This window comes from Acanthopagrus latus, chromosome 20 (assembly GCF_904848185.1).
Source record: "Acanthopagrus latus isolate v.2019 chromosome 20, fAcaLat1.1, whole genome shotgun sequence".
Classification (NCBI taxonomy): Eukaryota; Metazoa; Chordata; class Actinopteri; order Spariformes; family Sparidae; genus Acanthopagrus; species Acanthopagrus latus.
Window position 1 is genome coordinate 11,820,863 of NC_051058.1, and position 20,768 is coordinate 11,841,630.

Consider the following 20,768-nt stretch of genomic DNA (forward strand, 5'->3'; position numbering starts at 1 on the left):
TGCCTATAATCATTAAACAAAAATTAATAAATGGTCACTTGTCTTGGTTTAATATGTTTACTTCCTAAGTGTAGTGATGTCACACTTGGATTACTTCTGGAAAGTACCTCATTTAGTACACTACCTGTACTCACCTACAGACAGGCTCAGCTTCAGGCACCTCTCATCAGGATACAGTTCATGCCAAATTCAGACTATAACCAATATTTTAACACCTCAACCCAAATGTGGATGGTTACATCATGATTCATTTGTTTGTCTTACTAGCAGTAATTCATTTTAAAACACGCATGAACCCCGTTTATCAGCCCACTCCAAGGCGAAATGAAAATAATGTCTGCCAACACGAACATTTTATAGCACAGCTATACAGTCTGGTCACCGAAAAACCAAAACAGAAGAGACGTTATACAAGTCTGGAGGAAAAGGGGCCTCATATAGGAGCACATTGCATTAAAGTCATGCACATTTCTAGTATCGTGTTTGAACATGTAACTTGTCAATGATAAGACAGTCTTTGGCTCCCGTCTGCTTCATGTTTATTTTTCTTGTCTCCTCACCAACCCGTCTCAGTAACTTGAATCTGTAGTGTTCTGCTCTGTGTAAATGTCTGTGAGAGACTCTTTACCAGTCTGGAGTCACATTGTGTCCTGCTGCCAGTTTCTCCCTTTGAGAATGTCACACACTGGTGTTTCAGTAGAGAACAGGCTCATTAGTTTGCTTTAAACTCAACTCCCTTCAGCTGAAAACACAGGAAATCTGGAGCACAGATCTGTTACCAAGATTTGGAGAGAGTGTCCAGACTCAATTCAAAGAATTATCACCAAAGCCAGTTGTGGCCTGCATGGATGCTGCCCATGTAACTTTGTGATAAGCCCTGTGTTTTTGTCCTTTTCTTCTGGCCTTGTAAAAACCTAGTATGTAGTTAACAGAAATTTGAGTCCCACAGGTTCAAGTGAGCAGACAGTGAAGCAGTTAGTCTGTCAAATTGGTTGAGTTTAAGTAAACCTCAGCGTTCCTCTGTGGACGAAGCATCGACTACAGTGACGACCACAGCAGCCACTTACGTTTGATGTCGTGTTTTGTTATTAAAGCGGAACATCGTACACTACCAGTCAAAATTTTGGACACACCTTCACATTTAATGGTACCAACCTGACATCATGAAGCTCACAAGAGAAGGCCAAGGGATTACAGCACTGTCAACAAAGTAAAGCGTGGCTACTTTGAGGAATCTAAAATATGAAACATGTTTTGAGTTATTTCACACTTTGTTTACTACATAATTCCATGTGTTCATTCATAGTTTTGATGCCTTCAGTGAGAATCTACAATGTAAATAGTCGTGAAAATAAAGAAAAACCATTAAATGAGAAGATGTGTCCAAACTTTTGACTGGTAGTGTATATCTTGGGCTGCAAGACAAATTCCAGAAGATGATTCTGACAAAGTGAAATCACATCCAACTTTTTAACCATGTTTCACGGCTGGGGTGCAAGAACAACCAGAAATAGCGCATCATTTTCTGTAGTGGACTTCTGACGAATTGACATGCAATTCTCATCAGGAAAAATCATTTGTGGCCTAGTGTTTCCAGGACCCAACACTAATGATCTGCCTCAAACACAATATTAAAAAGGTATACCAGATACCCGGTGCATGGGGCATCTGGTATATCCAGACCCATTTTCTGCAGACTTGATCAAACTGGTTGATTTAAAGATCTTTTTTTATTTGTGTTGCAAGTGCTCTACAAGAATGCAATTAAATTATACTGTTTCCAAACTTAATACAATAAATAAGCTTTTTACAACTGAAAGTTTAAGTTTTAGAAAATTACATCAAAATTACATCTTCAGTATCACTACACATGTATACACAATGCAATTTACAAAAAACCCAAAATGCATGGCTTTTGATGGACCATGCCATGACAACGTCCTTAATGGTTATTATTATTACAGTAATGAAAATATAGGTGTAGCTGTACAATCATAAATTACTATACAATCCTCTCAACCTGGTCACCAATATCTGATCCGACATGTGTATCTCAGTTAGTGAAACCTCAAATTTCTTCTCCAAAATTTAACTGACATTAGGAAACATGCAAATTTATGTGAAGCGATTAGACAGAAAACTATTAGTTGATGTAATGATGCCAATCTAATGACATGATGGTAACACTTGTTCTGGAAAATAAAACAAAAAAACACATCAGGTTTGTCATTTCATAATAACTTGCACTACTGTGACCAACTGGAGACCAAAGGGAGGAAAGTAAAATATCAGATAAAGGAAATAAAAGGAAATAAAGAAAAGGGAAACAGTTTGAGTGCGCAAAAATGTGGAGGGATGGGGGGGAAAATAATACAGGTCAGAGTACATTCATAACACTGAGGAGTTTCTGTCAGGGCTGATCTGCTCCTTTCACTCTAGTATTCACCACAACCTGGTCATTAGCTGAATGTCTCACTGGCTTCAGACCACCTTAAGATGGAAGAGCCAGGTATCCGGTTGCAGACCTAGATTAAGATGATGGATATTGATATTTGAATCTATAGTCATTCAATAAATATTTCATGCGTAAACAGTGTGGAAATATCTGCGTCTTGCACCAAGACGTGTAGAAAAAAAGGGACTTACTCCATATTGCTTTTCAGCTGATGCACAGTGCGTTTGTCCAGGTAACGGCAGAAAAGAGTGAGCAAGTTTGAAGGCAGGAGCAGTGGCTCCACCAGTGAACACTGGGACAGCTGTCCCGCCACCTGGAATATTGTGTCAGTCCTAAAAAAACAAAACAAAATGAATGTTGAAAGCTCAATTTGCATGTTAGAATAATCTCAATCGTGGAATATTGGCCTTAAAATGCCCACCAGGTCTCAAAGTCACCGATGCTGGGCTCTAGAGGAACGCCTGAGGACAGCAGCTTCTCTCCGTGGGACAGGAGAGCGTACAGTAAAGACAGTCCAAACTGAGAGGAGAAGAATTTACTGAGAAAAAGATCCACACGAAAATAAAAAAGGCAAGCACCAACCGAGAGCACCGACCTTGTTCTGACATGCCAGTGTGAGAGACTCGTATGTCAGAGAATCAGATGTAAAATCTTTGAGGGCCTCGATCAACTGACTGAACGTCAGGCCTCCAATCACATTTCGGAGAGGCGGGTAGAGCACTGGAAGAGTCTAAAAAGAGAATACGAGGACAATCAATTATACAAAAAGACGCAAACATTGTCTTATATTGCTTAAAACAAAGCATTTCCTTTTGGTCTTTTGACCGATTGTGTAGACGAATTATCTAAGCTCAAAAGGGTGACATACTTTCAAACCCAGCTCAACCGAAAGATGACCTTTGACCATTGATATTGTTTTATTACAAATATAAAAAGCAGGGCAAATTTGAATTTAATACTGGAGGTGCAAAAAAAAAAAAAAAAAGCTCCCTCACCTCTTCGGTATCTCTGCTCATCAACGTCGGCAGATTACATGTCACGATGCTCAAGATTTTTAGTGCAGTATCTTGTTTGAGGAATGGGAGCAGTCGGGCGAGAAGCTTCTTGCCTTTTGAGACCAGCAGGAAAGGAAGAAACTCCCCTCCTGAATCTCTACATGGAAACATTTGAGAAAATCTTTTGCTCAAATTCAACATCCGTCAAAACTAGAGTGGTTCAATAAAGAAAGCTAGAAACAGCAACAAGCCAACAGAACACACAAAAGAACACATTTTCTACAAGCAATATTTATACAACAAATACTTTCTTTCTAACTCACAGGGGTTCGTGGTGTTGCAGCTGGGAGTAGATGTGCTGCACTTTCGCCTGCATCTTCTCCCTCAGCCTCATTTCTTCTGCTTCAGACAAGACTGTGGTTTTCATCCTCTCTGTCTCCTCGACCTCCAACAAAACTACAAACAACTGTGGGGCAGAACAGTCGTGATGCTGAGTGCCGAGTGAAGAAGTAAAAGGCATCTTGCTGCATCAAAACATGTAACCAGCAGGCACCTTTTCTATTTTGCTGAGGACCTCTAACCGTTGTTGTCTGATGTCTTTTTGTTCCTGTAAAGTGGAAACAAGTCTCAGTACCATGAAAGGCAGATTAATACAGTTCTAAGATGCTGGAAATTATTTAAAACTCACTCACCTCGTGTGGACCTTGAACTTGGACTGCGTGAACTGCACTGATGGCACGACGAGGAGAGTAACACGTGGACACAGCAACTTGACCCAGAGAGCCTTCAATGTGTACAACTGGAAGAGCAAGGACTTTTCAAAAGACTCCTTTATGATCCGTTTTAATTAACTGATTAAAAAAGGTATTAAACTCAGTATGTAGTTTCTGCTGATAGAAGTCAATAACAATAACGAAACAATAACAAAAAGATGTAGATTGATGAGGCCGTGATGAAGTAACGTGGAATCTCAGGAGTTGTGTATGTCTACTTTTCTCAGCCCTGACTCATGTTTTCCTTGCAGGCTGCATACAACCTGCAGCAGCATGTATGTAACCTGAGAGGCAAAGCTGAGGGCAAAGAACTAGTCATTGCTCTTTAAGATTGTTGCTTTGAGAGGATGGCAATAACTGAAGGATAAGTCTCAAAAGTGTGAACTGTAGTGGTTCAACCTGATATCATGAAAGTGAGGAGGACAAAAATAGGATCAAGTAAAAGGGGACCATACCATCAGAAGTGAAATAAGGTGGTCTAGGGGCATAAAAAAGGTGAGTAGAGAAAAAACCTGGTGTGTAGGCGTCAGTTTTGGTGATGTAAGGTGTAGTGAGCTTCAGTGGCTCCCTCTTCCCCCGGATGCCCAGCTCCTCCTCCGCCATCTTAGCTTCTATTCGTCGATAGTACTCCTATAACATAGATTAAACATGCTAGCCAGGAAATGCTCAGTCAAAAATTGCCCTTTCTTAAATAGATCATGCAGACTCTAGATCACAGACTTCCTACCTGGTAATAGTAGTCTTCGAGGTATGGGTGCTCACTTTGCAGCTGAATCATCTGCAGCCTGGTGATCCACTCCTTCTCTTTGGCGGTCATGAGGTTACAGTAAGGATCCCAGCCGTCTGGTTTTCTACAAACAGGTCATTGTTTTTCAAAACCAAGCTTATTCTCCTTGCCCTTACAAATTTCAAGACTTTAAGTGATGTTGCACTAACCTTTGGAATATGCGTTGTTTTTGACTAAGTAGTCGTTTGTGTTGGGGGTGGAGCTGGGTGACAGGACCCGGGTACCTGTGGGTCAGAAGTCACATACAAGATGAAGATCAGGTTTATTTATGCAGCATAGTTTGAAACCACAGTACTTGCACTATAAAACAATATGACGTTCTCTCTCACAGAACTTTCTTAAACACATGAAAAAAGGTATTGAAATCCAAAACTAATCCAATAATCAGGATAAAGTGCTAAATTTTACCATGCATCTTCAGAATATGGTCCTCACTATGGTTTCTATTATTCTACCTTCATTTTTAGAAGCAGTCCATTCCTTTTTTCGCTCCAGTCGTGGTACGAACTGAATCAATAATTTGAGTATACAGCCTACAATCTGCAGTCTTGTCCTTTCATGCCAAAGCAGGTTATGTTTAGGCCTCCGGTAAAGTCATGACTCAGCTTTACCCTGACCATTTTAACATACTGTAAATAATATCCCAGTCGATATCAAAGTTTAGCCACACAGAAGTTCTTAGGATGTACAGCTGCATCTTTTATGCAGAGTTACCCATTCCTCCAACCTTACCTTTTAAAAACATTGTCAGGGTTTCTAAGAAATGGCTGAAAATCAGGGCAATGAGAGTTTTATATACTCGTGGGGGATGAACAAAGCTGCCAAGTCATAAATATACTCGACAGATACTTGCCACAAATCAAACATTCCTGAGACATGCACGAGATCGTCACACACCTGAAATGCTGCACTGAATTACTCGACGGGCTGTAAAAGGGGGACGGTCTCGGTGAGTTGGCACCGAAGCGAAGTTGCATCATCTTGGGAGGAAGAGACTGAGGAGTGGAGGGGCAAGGCCGGTTTGTAGGGAACATGAAGCCACCTGTCTGATTCAGGACAAAAACATCAGACATAAGAGTTTCTGATTTCTTTGTGAATACATGTGCTGTTAATGTATCAGAATAGGTTGGATTTATTAAGGAATAAACCTGATTGTAATGTTGCCGAGGGGTTAAGGGTTGACGTGAGAGGATGGGTGATCCTGGTACCAAAGATGGATGCATCTGCAAGAGGAAACTAAAGGTTCAGTGTGTTCTTTTAAAGGCATAGTCTTGACTTTTTTTATTTTTTTATTTACTCATTTACTTTCCTATAGAGAGGAGGAGAGAAGGATGGATATCACCCATGTCTGTACAGGAAATGTGTAGATGGTGCCAGCAGCCAATTAGTGTTGCATAAGGACCAGAAACGAGTAACAAAATCCCCCTACTGACTACCCCCCTACACTGATTAACGTCCCAAGACTATGAAACAAACAAACAAACAAACAAACAAACAAAAAAACATACTTGGCCAGCTGTGTTTTCCTCCTTTTTTGGCCTAAAGGTAGTTTTTCCACACCTGTTGACTGCATCTACACTTTAAAAATCATGTAAGTGGTTTCCATTTGTAAAGGCCATCTTATCTATACAAAAGCATGTACGTATGGAAAAATGCCTGACATGTTGTCAAGGGAACCATGATGATGCCAACTTCTGGGATGGTCCCCAACAACAATTATCATCCCTTTTACACTCTACTTGCTCCAGCTTCTTATTAAAAACCATACAGACATGAGTGGTGTCGATCTACTCATCAAAAACAAAATGTCAAACTATTATCTGGAAGAATGGTTTCTCCACCCGAGAGATGCCTCTGTGGCCAAACTGTCTTCTGGGGTAGGATCCTCTGAGTTCCCCTCTCCTGCCCCTGAAGGCACAGACAGGATATGGCGGATCCAGGAAGTTGGAGGTCGGGTGCTGACCTCTGTGACCATCAATCACACACACTATGGCACTGTCCTATGAAAATAAGAATCAAGTAAGATCTGTTGAATTCACCAGCTGCCATACAGATTATAACATCAATTCTTTAGTGACATAACCTGAAGTATTGATCCTGAGACTCTTCTGGTCTTTCTGGAAGAGGGGGCCAAATACTGAAGAAAAAAGAAAGGGAATTTTAAGAGTATAGAAAAATGTTACTACAAAATCTTATTAAATGTGGGCACTTACATAATCCTCAAAGGTGCTCTGATACATGGCATCCCCACAGTCCACTATGGCACTGTCAAGACCCTGATAGAGCAAAAGCAGATACAAATGATGACAAACTGCTTCAAGGCAAGTTCTCAAATATCATACTGTAAATAAATCTGCATCACCTTGATGCTTGGTCGCCCCTGCACAGTCCTCATCACAGCTGGGTCATCGAACATCTGCCCCCTGCCCAGCCCTCCTCTCTGTGCCTGACCTCTGCCGCGCTGCCCTGGGGGCGCCCGGGACAGATACTGCGGCCTCTGTCTGGGAGGGGAGGGGGAGCTGTGGGGGGACGGTGGTTGGAGCTCTGGTGCTGGTGGTGGTGGTGGAGGCGGCGGCTCTCCAAACTGAAGGAGATCACCGGGGGCCTCTGTGGTCCCATGTGTGTCAAGATCTATGACACAGATACATGATGAGATACAGTCTGAGGGAAGCCTTTTACACCAACTCATTTTATTTTTTAAAGAAGGATCACAAGGATCTAGGTGCTAAATATATAAGCTAACATTTAATTCAGAAATTCTCCTTTTCGTCTCATTAAGCTGAAGTGGCAGACTTCAACTGTTTGACAGCAGTAAACGTAAAAAGGGTGGTATCAATATTCTCATCTACAAGGAAAGAAAGTGCATATGTGCATTTCCCACAATTTTAAAATTTCAAAGTTCTTTCCACAATTTTCATTTTTACAGAGTAAAAAACACACTGTGGCCGACAGGCAGGACTGCAGCTGCACCCATCAAATGATGGGAGGAGGTGAGCAGTGAGACATCTACACACCCATTCCAAAAGTCTCCTCGTTGTGGACGTCGATCTCCTCATCCTCCTCGGCCATGGCCTGCAGGAGCCCACAGTCCATGTTGGCCCCTTCCTCTCCATCGCTCCACTCACCTCCATTCTCGGGCCACTGGGGCTGACACACCTCTTCAGCCTGCTTGGGGACGAGAACATGTCAGGACTACAGAGAACCACCAAACAAAAAAAAAAAAAAAGGAAAAAAAAACAAATCACTTCATTCAACTTGTTTCTTAAAGCTGAGCTTTTACCGTCAGTGTCTGGCATCAGACATGTAGCATGCAGTGAATATCTGATGAGCTCGCGAGCACGCTGTGGACACCCCGCGTGCTCACAGTCTACACAACAATATTCAGCCATTAAAGACACTCTGACTTACTTGTTGCTGTCCTGAATCACTCATTGTGGTGTTTTTAAATGTTCTAATTTTTTCCTTTTTTTTTTTACACTTCGAGCCGACGGGTGACGGTGACTTTCTTCGCAAGGTTACCTGCTTTCTTCTGTCAGACAGCGAGGAGGGGGCGGGAGACGCTCATTAACTTTTAAATGAGCTCACCTGTGAAGTGCAGAGGCGTGTACACGTCAACACGCTTTTCACGCAGCTGTCGTCTCCTCTCCGCCATACTCATGAATATTTCATGAGGCTCTTTGCATGTGTTAAGAGGAGTCACAAGTGCTCTCCCCGAAAAGCTCAACGCGCTCAGGATGCTGTGGTTGTTTTTTTTTGTTTGTTTTTTTTTAAACAGATGAGCTGGAAACAGACGTGAAGGAGGGAAACAGTGAGCTAACAGCGACATCTGGCGGTCAGAGGCAGCAGTTGAGTGTGTTGTGGTGATGGGGCAGAAATAAATGACCACTGATCTGTCTCCTGCACTCATTTATCAATCTAAAGACTTTATTTGTTATTAAAAACTGTTTTTAAACGTATTTTCTGTGTTCTTGACAGGCCATTCTCTGGAGTATATATAAGCTTTAAATCAATAATCAAACATCATAACCAAACAATATAATCTGGCTACCAATTTCATCTTTCCATTCATGTGATTTTCTCTTTTTCTGCAGACTCTGGTGCCTTTTGTTCTGTTATCACTTTAGTAAACAAACAAAAGTATATAGACTTACGACTATATCTCAAAATGTTTGTGTGTCGATTAAGACATATCAAAAGCTCTCTTTGCTTTGTTGCCCCATCTTTTACTTCCCACAGTAACTGTTCTTTGAATTTGTTAGCTAAATGGAAGACTTGGAATCCGTTGATTAATTCAACACGAAAACAGCAAGATGAGTTGTGTTCTCCTTTATTTAATTCTTTGGAATTGTCTTTGGCAGATTGCATAGAGCCATAGTGAAAGAATAATGCAAAATATCTGACATTAAACATATGACAGCTTAGTTTGTTACACAAAAACATACAATATGTAGCAGTCGGCATACAATATATAAATGCAATTGCAGTGGCACTTTTTGTTTGCAATATAAAGCAAATATATTAAAGGGGAATCTCCTCGCACAACAGTACAAATTCTTCACAGAAACAACATGTTCGCTCTTAATTTATTGTTTCTTTTCTACCTTTGGCAAAACAATTCAATTTGTCAATATTCAACTTGAATCAATACAATATATAAAGATTTACATACATGACAAAAATCATTTGGCATCGTTTTGTATTATCAGTTATATTTCACACTGCCAGTCTGAATGCAGTCCACTTTTTTGTTCAACCCAGCTGCCACAAAAAATGTTGGCAATGTGCCTTCCTGCAAACCACAGGTATGTTGAAACTTTACATTCCCTCTCGTTACATTAGACAGCGTTTGGAAAGATCACATTTTGGCTTTAAATCCCTCTTTTTGTCACCACAAACATGGTTGGAAAATGTCCCGACATCAAAATGTCCAGTGGTTTCGTGCAAATGTAGAAAAGGTGTCTCTTGCCCTTATACCTGTAATGTAAACTTGACATATTGTAGGAATGTCAATATGGTTGCTATTGTTATGTAAAAAATCAAACTGATCCGTGTTTTGCAGAAAAGTTAAATGCCAACATGTTATTCTGGTGACTGGGCTGTTTTTGTGAAATAAACAGAAATGAATTGGGCTGGATGATCCTCTTTTTTTTCCCTTTCCTCTAACAACTCTAATATTCTTAAAAGTAAGAAAGAGACCAGCTCCACCCTCATTTCCACTGTAAAAAAAAAAACAAACAAACTGAGAACTCAGAGTCATACAGCTTCTTCCTGTCCCGCTGTGTCCTCAACCAAACAGTTTGATGAAGCAGGGATGGCAGTAGGGCTTGTTCTCCTGCTCCTTGAAGCAGCCTTTGCTCAGGGGCTTGAGGCAGAAGTGGCACACGAGGTGGTGGGGGTGGAATTTGGCTCCCATGGCAGTGACGCAGCGGCCCAGGATCGGCTGCTGGCAGGCCTGGCACATGCTACCACGGGACTGGTGGTAGTGGGCCTCACACAGAGGCTTACCCTCGTGTTCGAAGAAGCTGCCATTGACGAAGGGGCTGTAGCACTCCTGAAGAAGAGAGGCAGCGAGATTCAGACACAGCACAGAGCTCTGACTCATGGAGCTGTAATTAGAAAGTTGTCTTGTGAAATGACAACTTTCTCATGACATAATTCCAGCTTATTTTTAGTTTTTTGATTTTTTTTCTTTTAGATTTTCAGGGAGCAGTGCCGTATTTCAGGAACGCCCTGCTGACACACACAGTCACACACATGTACACAACCACAGTTTGATGTGTTGGTCACTGAGCAGTAGAGGTTGTGGATTAAGTGCCTTGCTCAAGGGATCATATGAAACAAATATCAGTTTGTTGGTCTCTGAAATGTCCCCTGAAATGTCCCCATGATAAATCCAAACTGCACATCAAAACCCCACCCACCCAAAACAGGCTACCAACCAAACTCTATTTCATTTTCTGAGAATTTAAAAGAAATCAAGTCATGTTTTATCTATTATCTAACATAATTCTCAAACATTTTTATGGATTTTAATTCTTTACATGAAGGTCTGGTTTCAAGCATGTAATTCTGGTGAGGAGACTAAATTATTTTCATTGTAAATAAGTGTGCGCGATGCATACGCCCAGTATTCAGAAACCTTTTAATAGGTAAAGTTGTGATGCAACAACTATACAGTCATCACCAACAGCAACGCCCCCAGCACAGCCATAGTTTTAAAAACATAGGCACAGTGCGCGGTGCCTGCTCAGGCTTGTGGGAGCTGACCAATCAGAGCCGACTAGGCCTTAAAGCGACAGGCACTAAAATGGTGCACTCAGATGTAGGGTGAATAGAGGTGCTGCAGCAATGGATAGTATGAGAAAAATAATGCATTCTTTTAACATAAAAGCATTTAAACCTATTCTAGTAGCCACCCAATATTACAGTATGAAACTGAAAGTGAGCATAGCACGGGCCCATAAATAACCCCAACGTGTGCAATACATGTGTAATTGTAAACTCCTCTTCAGTCCTTGTAATTCTCCAAGATATTATAGAAGACTTCACTTCATGTTCTCATTGTTACGTAAAGCTGACAATCTGCATATCACATGACCGTATAGTGATGAAGACAGATAGCACGTAAACGTGGATGTAGACAACGCAGGTTTCAAAACATTAAAAAAAAAAATCAAATAATGCAAATAATCAAAGAGGCAGCTGACTCTTTCAGAAAAAGCCTATAAGAACAGACAACTCTAACACCAAGGCTGAAAACACGCAACTGTTCCCTGAATGCAACAAACTTCATCATTGACAGGGCCCTCAAACCCACGGCGAAACACTCACCCTGCACACGAAGCACTGTGGGTGCCAGAGAGAGTTGAGAGCTGAGATGTAGTTTTCCAGGATGGGCTGGCTGCAGCCTTGACAGCGGGAAGCAAACAGAGTCAAGAAGCACTGCTGGCAGTACTGCTGGCCCTCACGGTCATGGAAACCTGCAAAGGATACAGTCAAAGCTTTGAATTTGTCCATTTTCTGTGCCAAAGATTTAGTGTTTCCTCTGACTTCTTGACAGCATGAAAGGGCCTTTGCAACCAAACATAAAGTTTCCTGTGAAAACCTTCCAGCTAAATGTTTTCAAGGAGGTTAACAGCTTTTAAAAAAATTGAGTTACTGAACCCCAAGGGGTCTTAGAGTGTGTTAAAATCCATAAAACCTGATCTCTCTGTACTACATAAACAACAAAAAACCATCATGTTAATCTTGCTTAGTCATTAAATTAACTATTAATTGGTTATGTTTAGGTTGTACAGTGATTTCAAGCCCACAAACATGACCCTGCTTAAGTTCACTGTGAACAATTGTGTGTTGAGCCCAGACAGGATGTGCCGCCCATTACCTTCCTCTCCGAACGCCCGGCTGCACTTGACACAGCAGAAACACTCCGGGTGCCAGTTCTTATCCAGAGCGGTGACCATTTTCTAAACAGGAGGAACGAAAAGTAAAACAGATTCGGGTTATTCACGTAATTCGAGCTGTTTGCGTCAGATCGGGCTCCGAGTTACACAACACATGCACATCCTCGTCTCTCACATTTAGAATGGGCTTGTTGCATTGTGCACAGTGGGGGGAGAAGAGTGTGAAGTAGTCCGACTCGCAGTACGGTCGTCCATCCTTCTCGAAGAAGTTGCGGCTGCCTAACTCAATCTCACACTCGCTGCACACAAAGTGCTCTGGATGCCACACCTTTCCAAGAGCCGTGACAACCTGCACGAGGGAACAGTCCAGACTTGGTTAATGAACAACATTCTCCAAAAATCTGTAGATTTTCTTTCATGATATTATTGAAATTGATAGAACTCTTGTATTTTTGGGAAAATGGTTCAGAGTATCAGATAATAATAGATTCACAAGTATACATTTATTCTGTTAACTCACCTGTCCCACAACTGGCTTCTGACAAGCTGAACAGTTCCCCTTTGAGGACGTTTGAACTCCCTGTCGGCTCAGGTCTGACTGGAGCAGCCCCAGCATGCTGTCCAATGAGCCGCCAGACGAGGTCTGTGCCGGGGGGGCGGCGGGCTGCTGCGGTGCTGTCACCACTGGAGTGACGGGTACAGCTGGCTGGGAGAGGAAAAATAAAAATGATGGATGGCACATCTGTCTTTGGGATTTTAATTCTCCACGAGTCAACCTACAGTTGGTCTGAAATCAACTGCAGCGAAAGACAGTGAGTGTAGAGCTTTTGAAAACCAGAGCACGGAAAAAGCATGTTAGTTGATGCTAATGTCAGGGCAAAGCCGCAGAAAAAACTCTGGGGGAACATGAATGTACAAAATATCATGACAATCCGTCTTATCGTCTGGACCAATGTGAGGCTCTGACCTGCTGTGCCTTGAGTCAGGATGCTAGCATAGTTAAAAACCTGGTACGCATCAGCATGTTGGAATGTACTGATAAATCACAACAGCGTTCACATAACCTCATGCTCCTGCTTGTTTATTACCAACAGCTGGACTGCACACTGGAATCAAACAAGCCTTAAATGACACAATCACTTCCTTTGCTCACATGCTAGTCACTGAAGAGGAGAATGACTGGATTATATACCACACCAAATATAGATCTTTAACTCCGACTTCCAGCTATCTGAAGCTATTTACGAAGCTGGAAAATGTCACCACCAAGACTAATTTCCATCCTCAGGCCCTATCTGGTGGCTGAGGCATGCCCTGTGGCCAGGCCACAGAGTAACAGTGAAGTCATCGTGAAGTCAAGTGAACGTCTTCATGAATCCACCATGAGTCAGAGTGAACTGTGTTAAAGCCTGGAACAGCGGAGAGGAGTTAGCCTCTGTCTCATCTCGTTGCTGTGGTGTGGACTCTTACTGTGCTCTGGACTCTGAAGTCTGACAGGGATGCCATCAGTTTGTCCAGCTCCAGCGTGGCTGACGTCGCCGACGGCTTCGCAGAGCTAGAACCCAAAACACAATTCAAACGTTTTAATAAACACACAATCTTAGTTGTTTTAATAAACACACAATCTTAGTTGATATGACTTAAGATACCGAAGAGAAGATGGCTGCACACAAACCCAAACAGAAAGGAAACTGTAATTAAATCTTCGGAGCTCACTTCATCAGGGATTCTTTCATTGGTTTCTATCATTACTAAATTGTATGTTATCTCATGACTGTGTCAATAACTTAATTTTGACTAAACTGATTACATTTTGTACCTGGAAGAGGATGTTGTGGCCTTATCCTTAATTTTGTCCCTCTCATCTTTCTTAGAAGAAGGAAACTGAGCCAGGATCTCATCTGAGGACAAAAAACAAGGACATATGCAAGAAAATGTACCTTTTTTTCCATTTAAAAAACAGGGATATTAAAACAGATACACAGATGTCACTTCAGACCGCCAACCTGTGATGTTGAACTGGGTGGCGTTGAGCTCCTGTAACAGATGGTCCAGTTCGCTCAGACCTCCTCCCAGCAGCGAGGACGAGGAGAAGGCCGGCGGAGGATCTGCTGCGCGGGGAGAGCGCGGTTTACACACTGTGCTGTAAGAAGTACAAGAGCGATTAGGCAACATCCTATTACTGACGCGGTTAGCTTCTTCGTGGTCATCATGTCATGAATCACAGGAGACTCATGAACTCTGTCCATTCAGAAGTTAGTCACCTGGCAACAGAATATTCTTATTTGTCCAAAACAGTGGTTTTATATCGACACACACTCATTGACAAAATAAAAAAAAAAAAGAAAAAGAACAAGAAAAAGAACATGTGGTTCCACTCAAGCTTTGGGATAATAGTACTCATCATGCTGAATGGACCATTTTATGGAATTATCATTATATCTTTTGTTGCAGCTTGTAAAGGTTGTGCTAATTCTAACTAATTTATACACTTTACGCTAAAACCAGAATATGCTTGACATTATTACTTGAGAAATGACTTTCTTGATTAATCGATTAGTTTAGTCAGCAACTATTTCTTCTGTTGACTGATGCATCTGAAATTAACAGCCTAATATTTGGTATGGACCCGGGCTAAGAAATGCATCCTGTGCAGATGACACTTTATTGTAAAATCAAGGAGGGAGTTACCTGTATAATTTGTCTGGAGTGGAGTTCTGGGTCGATTTCATTGCGGCAGAAACAGTCTGAGAGATAAAACACAGGCACAGTCAATAAAAAGCTTCACTGAACAACATGTTACTGAAGTTGGTCTGAATCGTCCACCTGTTGCGGGGTGTAGGCGGGTGGCGGTGGCCTGCCTTGTGTGGTCTCCTCGGGGGGAGTGTCGGCATTTTGTGGGGGCTCAGAGGTGAGAAGGACGGGACAGCGAGCCAGAGGAGAGCCGGTGTTCTCCAGATCAGCAAGGAGGGCATCTGTAGGGGAGAGACGGGAAGAATAAAGTGAATGAGAGAGAGAGAGAGATTATATGACACATGTTATATATGTATGAATGTGATGGGTTCAATTTATTTAGGTTTTTGATTATTAAAGACTGTTAGCTACCCCAGAATGTATCTCTTTATCTTTGTGAATGTCCCTGATGGTGTTTGACAGTTTGTTCATGAAGCGTCAAAGGAGAACAAGAAGAGGAATGAGTTAAGAAACAGATTTAAGGGCGATGCAGTGCCAGTGACAGAAGATTTTATGTTCAGACAAGGTTAATCAGACAGAGTGAAACACGTGCCAACACATGCACAGACAGTTACGTACCAAACACAACAATACGAGGACTGAGAGGGTAGTTAGGCGGCTCAGGCACTCCTAAGGAGACACAGAGAGCCTGTGTGACCGACACAGCAGCAATAACATCCAACTGGCACAGAGATAATCCATGAACACAGTACAGTTATTAGAGCACACAAACATTAACTGCATTCATATCCAAGACATGCCAGCACGGAAAGGAAGCAGAGGAGGAAGAGTGTTTGGCAACCGATATCAAAATCCAACCCTCCAGCTGCCCCCCCTTCTCCCTCACACACTCACTCCATGCTGAAGTGGAAGCTGTCCAGAGAACTAAACTTGCTCAAGGGTTAGGTTTGTCACTGCTTGACATCATTCGGTGCAGACCATGTACGTGCAGAGTTCGTAAGAAGTGGACTGAACATGAGTAATCACAGACGCAGACGTCAGAGAGGAGAGACTTGCTGTCTGACACCGACTTAACCTCATCACACTGCTGATACCATACCAAGCATTTATTTAATGATTCACTGAAGAGTAGAAGAGTGAAGAGTGAAGAGCCTGACCATCAACAACAAATACTAAATAGAACAATAAAAAAACAATAAAGGAGAATATCATGACAATGAAAAATGTTCATGCCTAATTTGCCTAAAACATTTTAGATTAGACCTTTTTTTTTTTAATTTGAATTGTTTTCCCATAACCCTTAATTGCCTCTCTGGGATCCGTACAGTACCCTTTTGCATCTTTAGCAATATAACAAAATTGCGTGCCCGCTCCTGACCTGTAGTCCACAATTATGTCAGTTTGGGCCCTCAAAGAGAAAAAGTTTAGGCACCGACTTGAAGTGACAATCCAGTGATTTAGTATTGCATTTCTTAAAAGTTGTGAGAGTTATGAGAGACACGTCAGTACAACAGAGGCTAATATATTCTGGTCACTAGAAACCCTGGAGCCTACATTTCCCATAATGCAACTCATTAGCATCTGTCTGTCTTCCTTATTAAGCCTAATGTGTATAAGCTACAATAACTGATGACATGACTATGAACAAATGTAAATATATAAATAAAGCTGCGTACACATCATTTGGTGGACGGTAGAGATGGGGAAACATTCCGATGCTGAGGAGTCATCAGGACAGGAGGGTTCAAATACAGTTCACTGACAACAACAACACCATTATCTCAATTGGGTTTTGATTACAGCGGCTGATGTGAGGCGTCCATACTTGACTCTCCTTCAGGCTCTTTTGCAAAGTCAGATACTGCATATTGGTGCTTCAGAAACAGATGGAGACAAAATTCCGAGAACTCCATTATGATGTCACAACTGCATAAGAGAGCCACAGAGGACATGCTAGGCTGAATGGTTACTCCTCACGACTTATCAAATTATCTTTATGGGCAGAATTGATGGAGGGCCCCTTTAATTACATCAGCAATGGAATCAGTGAAAAGTGTATAAAACCAAGTCCTAGCTATCTCACTAAAATGCAACTCTGTAGCTAATAGTGTCTAATAGTGTAATGACATTCTCTAAATTAGATGAATAAACCTGGTAAGATTTATTGCAGAGTTATTGCAGTGTACAGGACAAGGCAGAAGTTGAACGATTCATCCATGACTATCTTATCAACAAGTATTCACATCCAATGTCAAGATTCCAGCTGGTGGGAGGTGCTTCCTGTGCAATTGTTTATCATTAACGACAATGAATAATCATCCTGGCAACTGCAGAAACGTCCTCGAGGCACAAGAACCTCTAGTTGGGTGTTGCTGATATACTGTACACCCACAGTATTTCACTTTTTTGGTTTCTTCTTTTACTCCTGTGTTATTTAATGTATAGGTTATTGTGCATGTAAAAGATCTTGAGAGTTAAAAAGGTCAAAGTTCACATCGACAGAAGCTCCTCTCTCCCACAACACTGGTCCTGAAACGCCTCGTCAGTGGTCCCACCTCTAAGTGTTTGGCTTTGTGGCATCACACTACATCACCATGTCTACATTTGCATAATATATGCCTAGCTGCTAGTTGTACATACAAGAACTGATTAAGCACAGCCGCTCTGTTGTTGTTGTTAGCGCTGCTGGCTCAGGCGTGTGTGAGCTGACCAATCAGAGGAGACTAGGGGCCTTAAAGAGACAGGAGCTGAAACAAAGCGTTGAAGACAGAGCTGCAGTACTGGACAGTTTGAGAAAACTGGTGTGTTTTTTTTAGCATCAAAGCATGTCAGTCTATTTTGGTAGAAAAATAACATAATGAAATGATAAACCTGAAAATGAGCATGGTGTTTCCTTTAAGATCATGTTGAGTCATAAAGCCAGGTTTAGACCGAGAGCGGATCTGTGGATTGTAGTGGAGAAGTTTTAATAAGGCGCTGTCCCCTGTTAAAAAGCTTTAATTATAATCATGTGCTCCAGATGTCGTCACTCCAGATAAACCAGGTAATTTTGCTGTGGTTTATGAGTTTTGGTAACATGGAGGAGAACGGGGAACGTCTCACCACAAGGTACTGGAACTATAGATGTACAAATTTCTATTTTCTTTCAGCACAGAATTCTTGTCCATGTTGTCATGTTCATTCTTGACCCTGGAAACAGCAGTTTTGACCACCACACGGTCCATTTAGTTCCATGTAGAACAGCTACTTAATGGGCCTTGTGGTGAGTGTTTCTAATCTGCCTCAGATTCTCACATGCTGGCAACATTCGTAAACTGATATCACGGCGCTGTTAATTCAAACTAATTTGCCCTGCCTCAGGCCAACGCCGTGGTCACTTCAGCCCCGGATGATTCACACTTCTGGTACGGCCATGTGGTGAGAATCTTGTGCATATACTACTTGCCCTCCTCCTCCCTGCTGTGTGTCTGTCTCTTAGACACACACATACACACACACACACACACACACCCTTACGGACTAAACTGCTCATATAAGGAGCTGAACTTCTCTCAATGGGAATTATGACCATATTTAGAGCTGCCTGACGACTTGTTTGTCTTGGCCGAAGGTCTCTCTAACAAGTGGTCTCTCTCAACTAAAAGCCTCGCCAGATCCAATACATAAACTTACAACATTGTTGGACAACAGCACAAACCGAGTGTCCCGAACATGGCCACTGCCTGACTAAAACACTCACCCCGTCACCCAGTAACTGGGTCTCACTGTGTGCAATCTGATCCAGATGTGCCCAGATGTGCCTGGCTACATATAGCCATTCCTTCCAGCATTGCTTGAAACGCATAAATCTCTCAATTCTGAAGTGGTCTTCATGTAAAATAAAAAAAACAAAAAACAACAAAAAAAACAGGCAGCTGAGGCAGAAAGGCCTTTTCTATTTTCATTGGACTCTGTGGCTTTCTGAAACAGCAGCGTGGCCCTGGGCTATTTCAGGGCCTTTCCGACACAGTTACTCCAAACACAGAGAGTCGGCTTCTCATAATGTTGTGCTGAGAAAGGGAAAGACTTCTTCCTCTGACATCTCCATCAAGAGAAAACGGGACAGAACAGCAGCATGCTCCCGCTTTGAAGTGGAAAACACTCTGTTGCACATCATGTGGCCTCCCTCCATCCCTTGACTTGTTAATGTTGAGGGATGAGGAAAGCCCGCTGTAAATCTAATTTACGAAGAATTTATTGAATTTGCAGGGCAGACACGAAACACCCCACAGCGGTCAGACACGGGCAGAGTTATGAAGTGGCAGCTGGTGTGTTACCTGTGTGAGCATTTCCTGTTTGCTTTGAAATTTGAGAAAATAAATACAGCCTGAGAGGATGTAAGGAAAATGTGAAGAGGATTATAAGGTATCATAGGGTGACATATGAGAAAAAAAAACCCTTATTTAGTGAAGGTGTTGGCCGCTCACTGCTTTATAACATGAAATCTGTTAAATCTCCCTTATACTACAGCTTCAGACATGTCCTTTGTGGTCAAAGAGAGCTAATTCTGCTCCACTATGATTTCCCAGAATGAGCAGGGAGCTTATTTCCTCTGTTTGGGCACACCACCCCTTCCCCAAACAGATCCCCTCCAGATATCCCAGCATGTAGTTACAACCCTTCAAACGAAGCACAGCAGTCCAACACTCACCCAGGTCGTCCATGATATGATCTCAGCCGAGTGTTTCCCTCTTCGTGTGACACAAACCGGACGCGGACAGCATTAATAAGCAGTGATGGACGCGTAGCAAAGCCCGCAGGACAAGACTATTGTCTGCGTCGCTCCTGAATAACTTCTTGGACACCGTTATCCGCCAAGAGAGGAGGAGGAAGGGGAGGAGGAGGAGGAGGAGGAGGAGGAGGAGGGAGGCGTCCCGTTTCTTTTTCCTACACGGCTCCCTCTCTCTCTTCCTGTGTAGTGCCTACCAGGAGCTCAGGCTCGGAGAAGGCGTAGTTGAATAAATGTGGTCACAAACCCGCATTCCCCGGACACACGACGTCATCCTGGACATTCCTAGTCCAAATATGGCAGACAGAATTAGGCGTTTTGCGCGCGAGCGGCACAGGACCGCAGCCGCACGCGCTGCTGCGACGACAGTGACAGAAGATGTTGGAGAATCGATTAACCGGCGTGAGCTTCCACAGTGAATACAAGACAAGGAAGGAAGTGATTCCCCTCCTTTGTTTAATGTTTTAAAGTGGAGGCTGTAAAGAGAACTTTTGGATTTCTTCACCATGGAAACTGCTCTTCTTACTTTTTTTTTTTTTTCACATCTGATTTAATGAAGCCTGGAAAACAACTGTAGATGTAGATCCTTTACATTTATTTAACTGTGCTATTATACATTTATTTTAAGAAACAATTACATGTCCATTCCAGTGTAAGATTAAAGGATAGTTTCAGCTTTTTTTCAAGTGTCTTAAAGGGTAACGTCACCAATTTTTACCATGATAGTGTGTTTACAGGTCTTGGAGAGTACATCTGCATCTGAATAAAGTAGTACAAGGGTACGTATCCACATAGCGTTTTGTCTTTTCTTTTGGGCAAGGAAGTGCTGGCTGTTCACTCAGGAGTGACGAGATGAATCGTTGAGAGAAAGAACACGCTGCACGTGCTTCTTG

General features: G+C 42.3%; 2 protein-coding genes across 4 annotated transcripts; both read right to left on the bottom strand.

Moving 5' to 3' along the window:
- Positions 1-1,711: 1,711 nt before the first annotated feature.
- On the bottom strand, positions 1,712-8,580 carry patl2 (PAT1 homolog 2). Of its 2 annotated transcripts, none has more exons than XM_037082524.1 (19): positions 8,419-8,580; positions 8,025-8,178; positions 7,373-7,641; positions 7,224-7,286; positions 7,094-7,147; positions 6,852-7,010; positions 6,159-6,233; positions 5,908-6,056; positions 5,160-5,234; positions 4,951-5,074; positions 4,736-4,853; positions 4,143-4,249; positions 4,004-4,057; positions 3,774-3,916; positions 3,451-3,607; positions 3,051-3,185; positions 2,877-2,974; positions 2,647-2,787; positions 1,712-2,525 (listed from the first exon to the last, which is right to left on the bottom strand). In XM_037082524.1, the coding sequence occupies exons 1-19, from the start codon at positions 8,440-8,442 to the stop codon at positions 2,492-2,494; spliced, it is 2,133 nt and encodes a 710-aa protein (XP_036938419.1). In that variant the 5' UTR covers positions 8,443-8,580; the 3' UTR covers positions 1,712-2,491. The 2 variants fall into 2 exon arrangements, with proteins under 2 accessions (XP_036938419.1, XP_036938420.1); XM_037082525.1 differs by having other exon boundaries at positions 8,025-8,175; positions 8,419-8,574.
- Positions 8,581-9,321: 741 nt separating this feature from the next.
- Positions 9,322-20,390, bottom strand: LOC119009669 (transforming growth factor beta-1-induced transcript 1 protein-like). Of its 2 annotated transcripts, XM_037081142.1 has the most exons (12): positions 19,798-20,390; positions 15,726-15,776; positions 15,240-15,388; positions 15,105-15,160; positions 14,420-14,556; positions 14,233-14,314; positions 13,884-13,968; positions 12,934-13,119; positions 12,589-12,762; positions 12,395-12,476; positions 11,842-11,990; positions 9,322-10,561 (listed from the first exon to the last, which is right to left on the bottom strand). In XM_037081142.1, the coding sequence occupies exons 1-12, from the start codon at positions 19,808-19,810 to the stop codon at positions 10,295-10,297; spliced, it is 1,431 nt and encodes a 476-aa protein (XP_036937037.1). In that variant the 5' UTR covers positions 19,811-20,390; the 3' UTR covers positions 9,322-10,294. The 2 variants fall into 2 exon arrangements, with proteins under 2 accessions (XP_036937037.1, XP_036937038.1); XM_037081143.1 differs by lacking the exon at positions 15,726-15,776 and having other exon boundaries at positions 19,798-20,262.
- Positions 20,391-20,768: the final 378 nt, after the last annotated feature.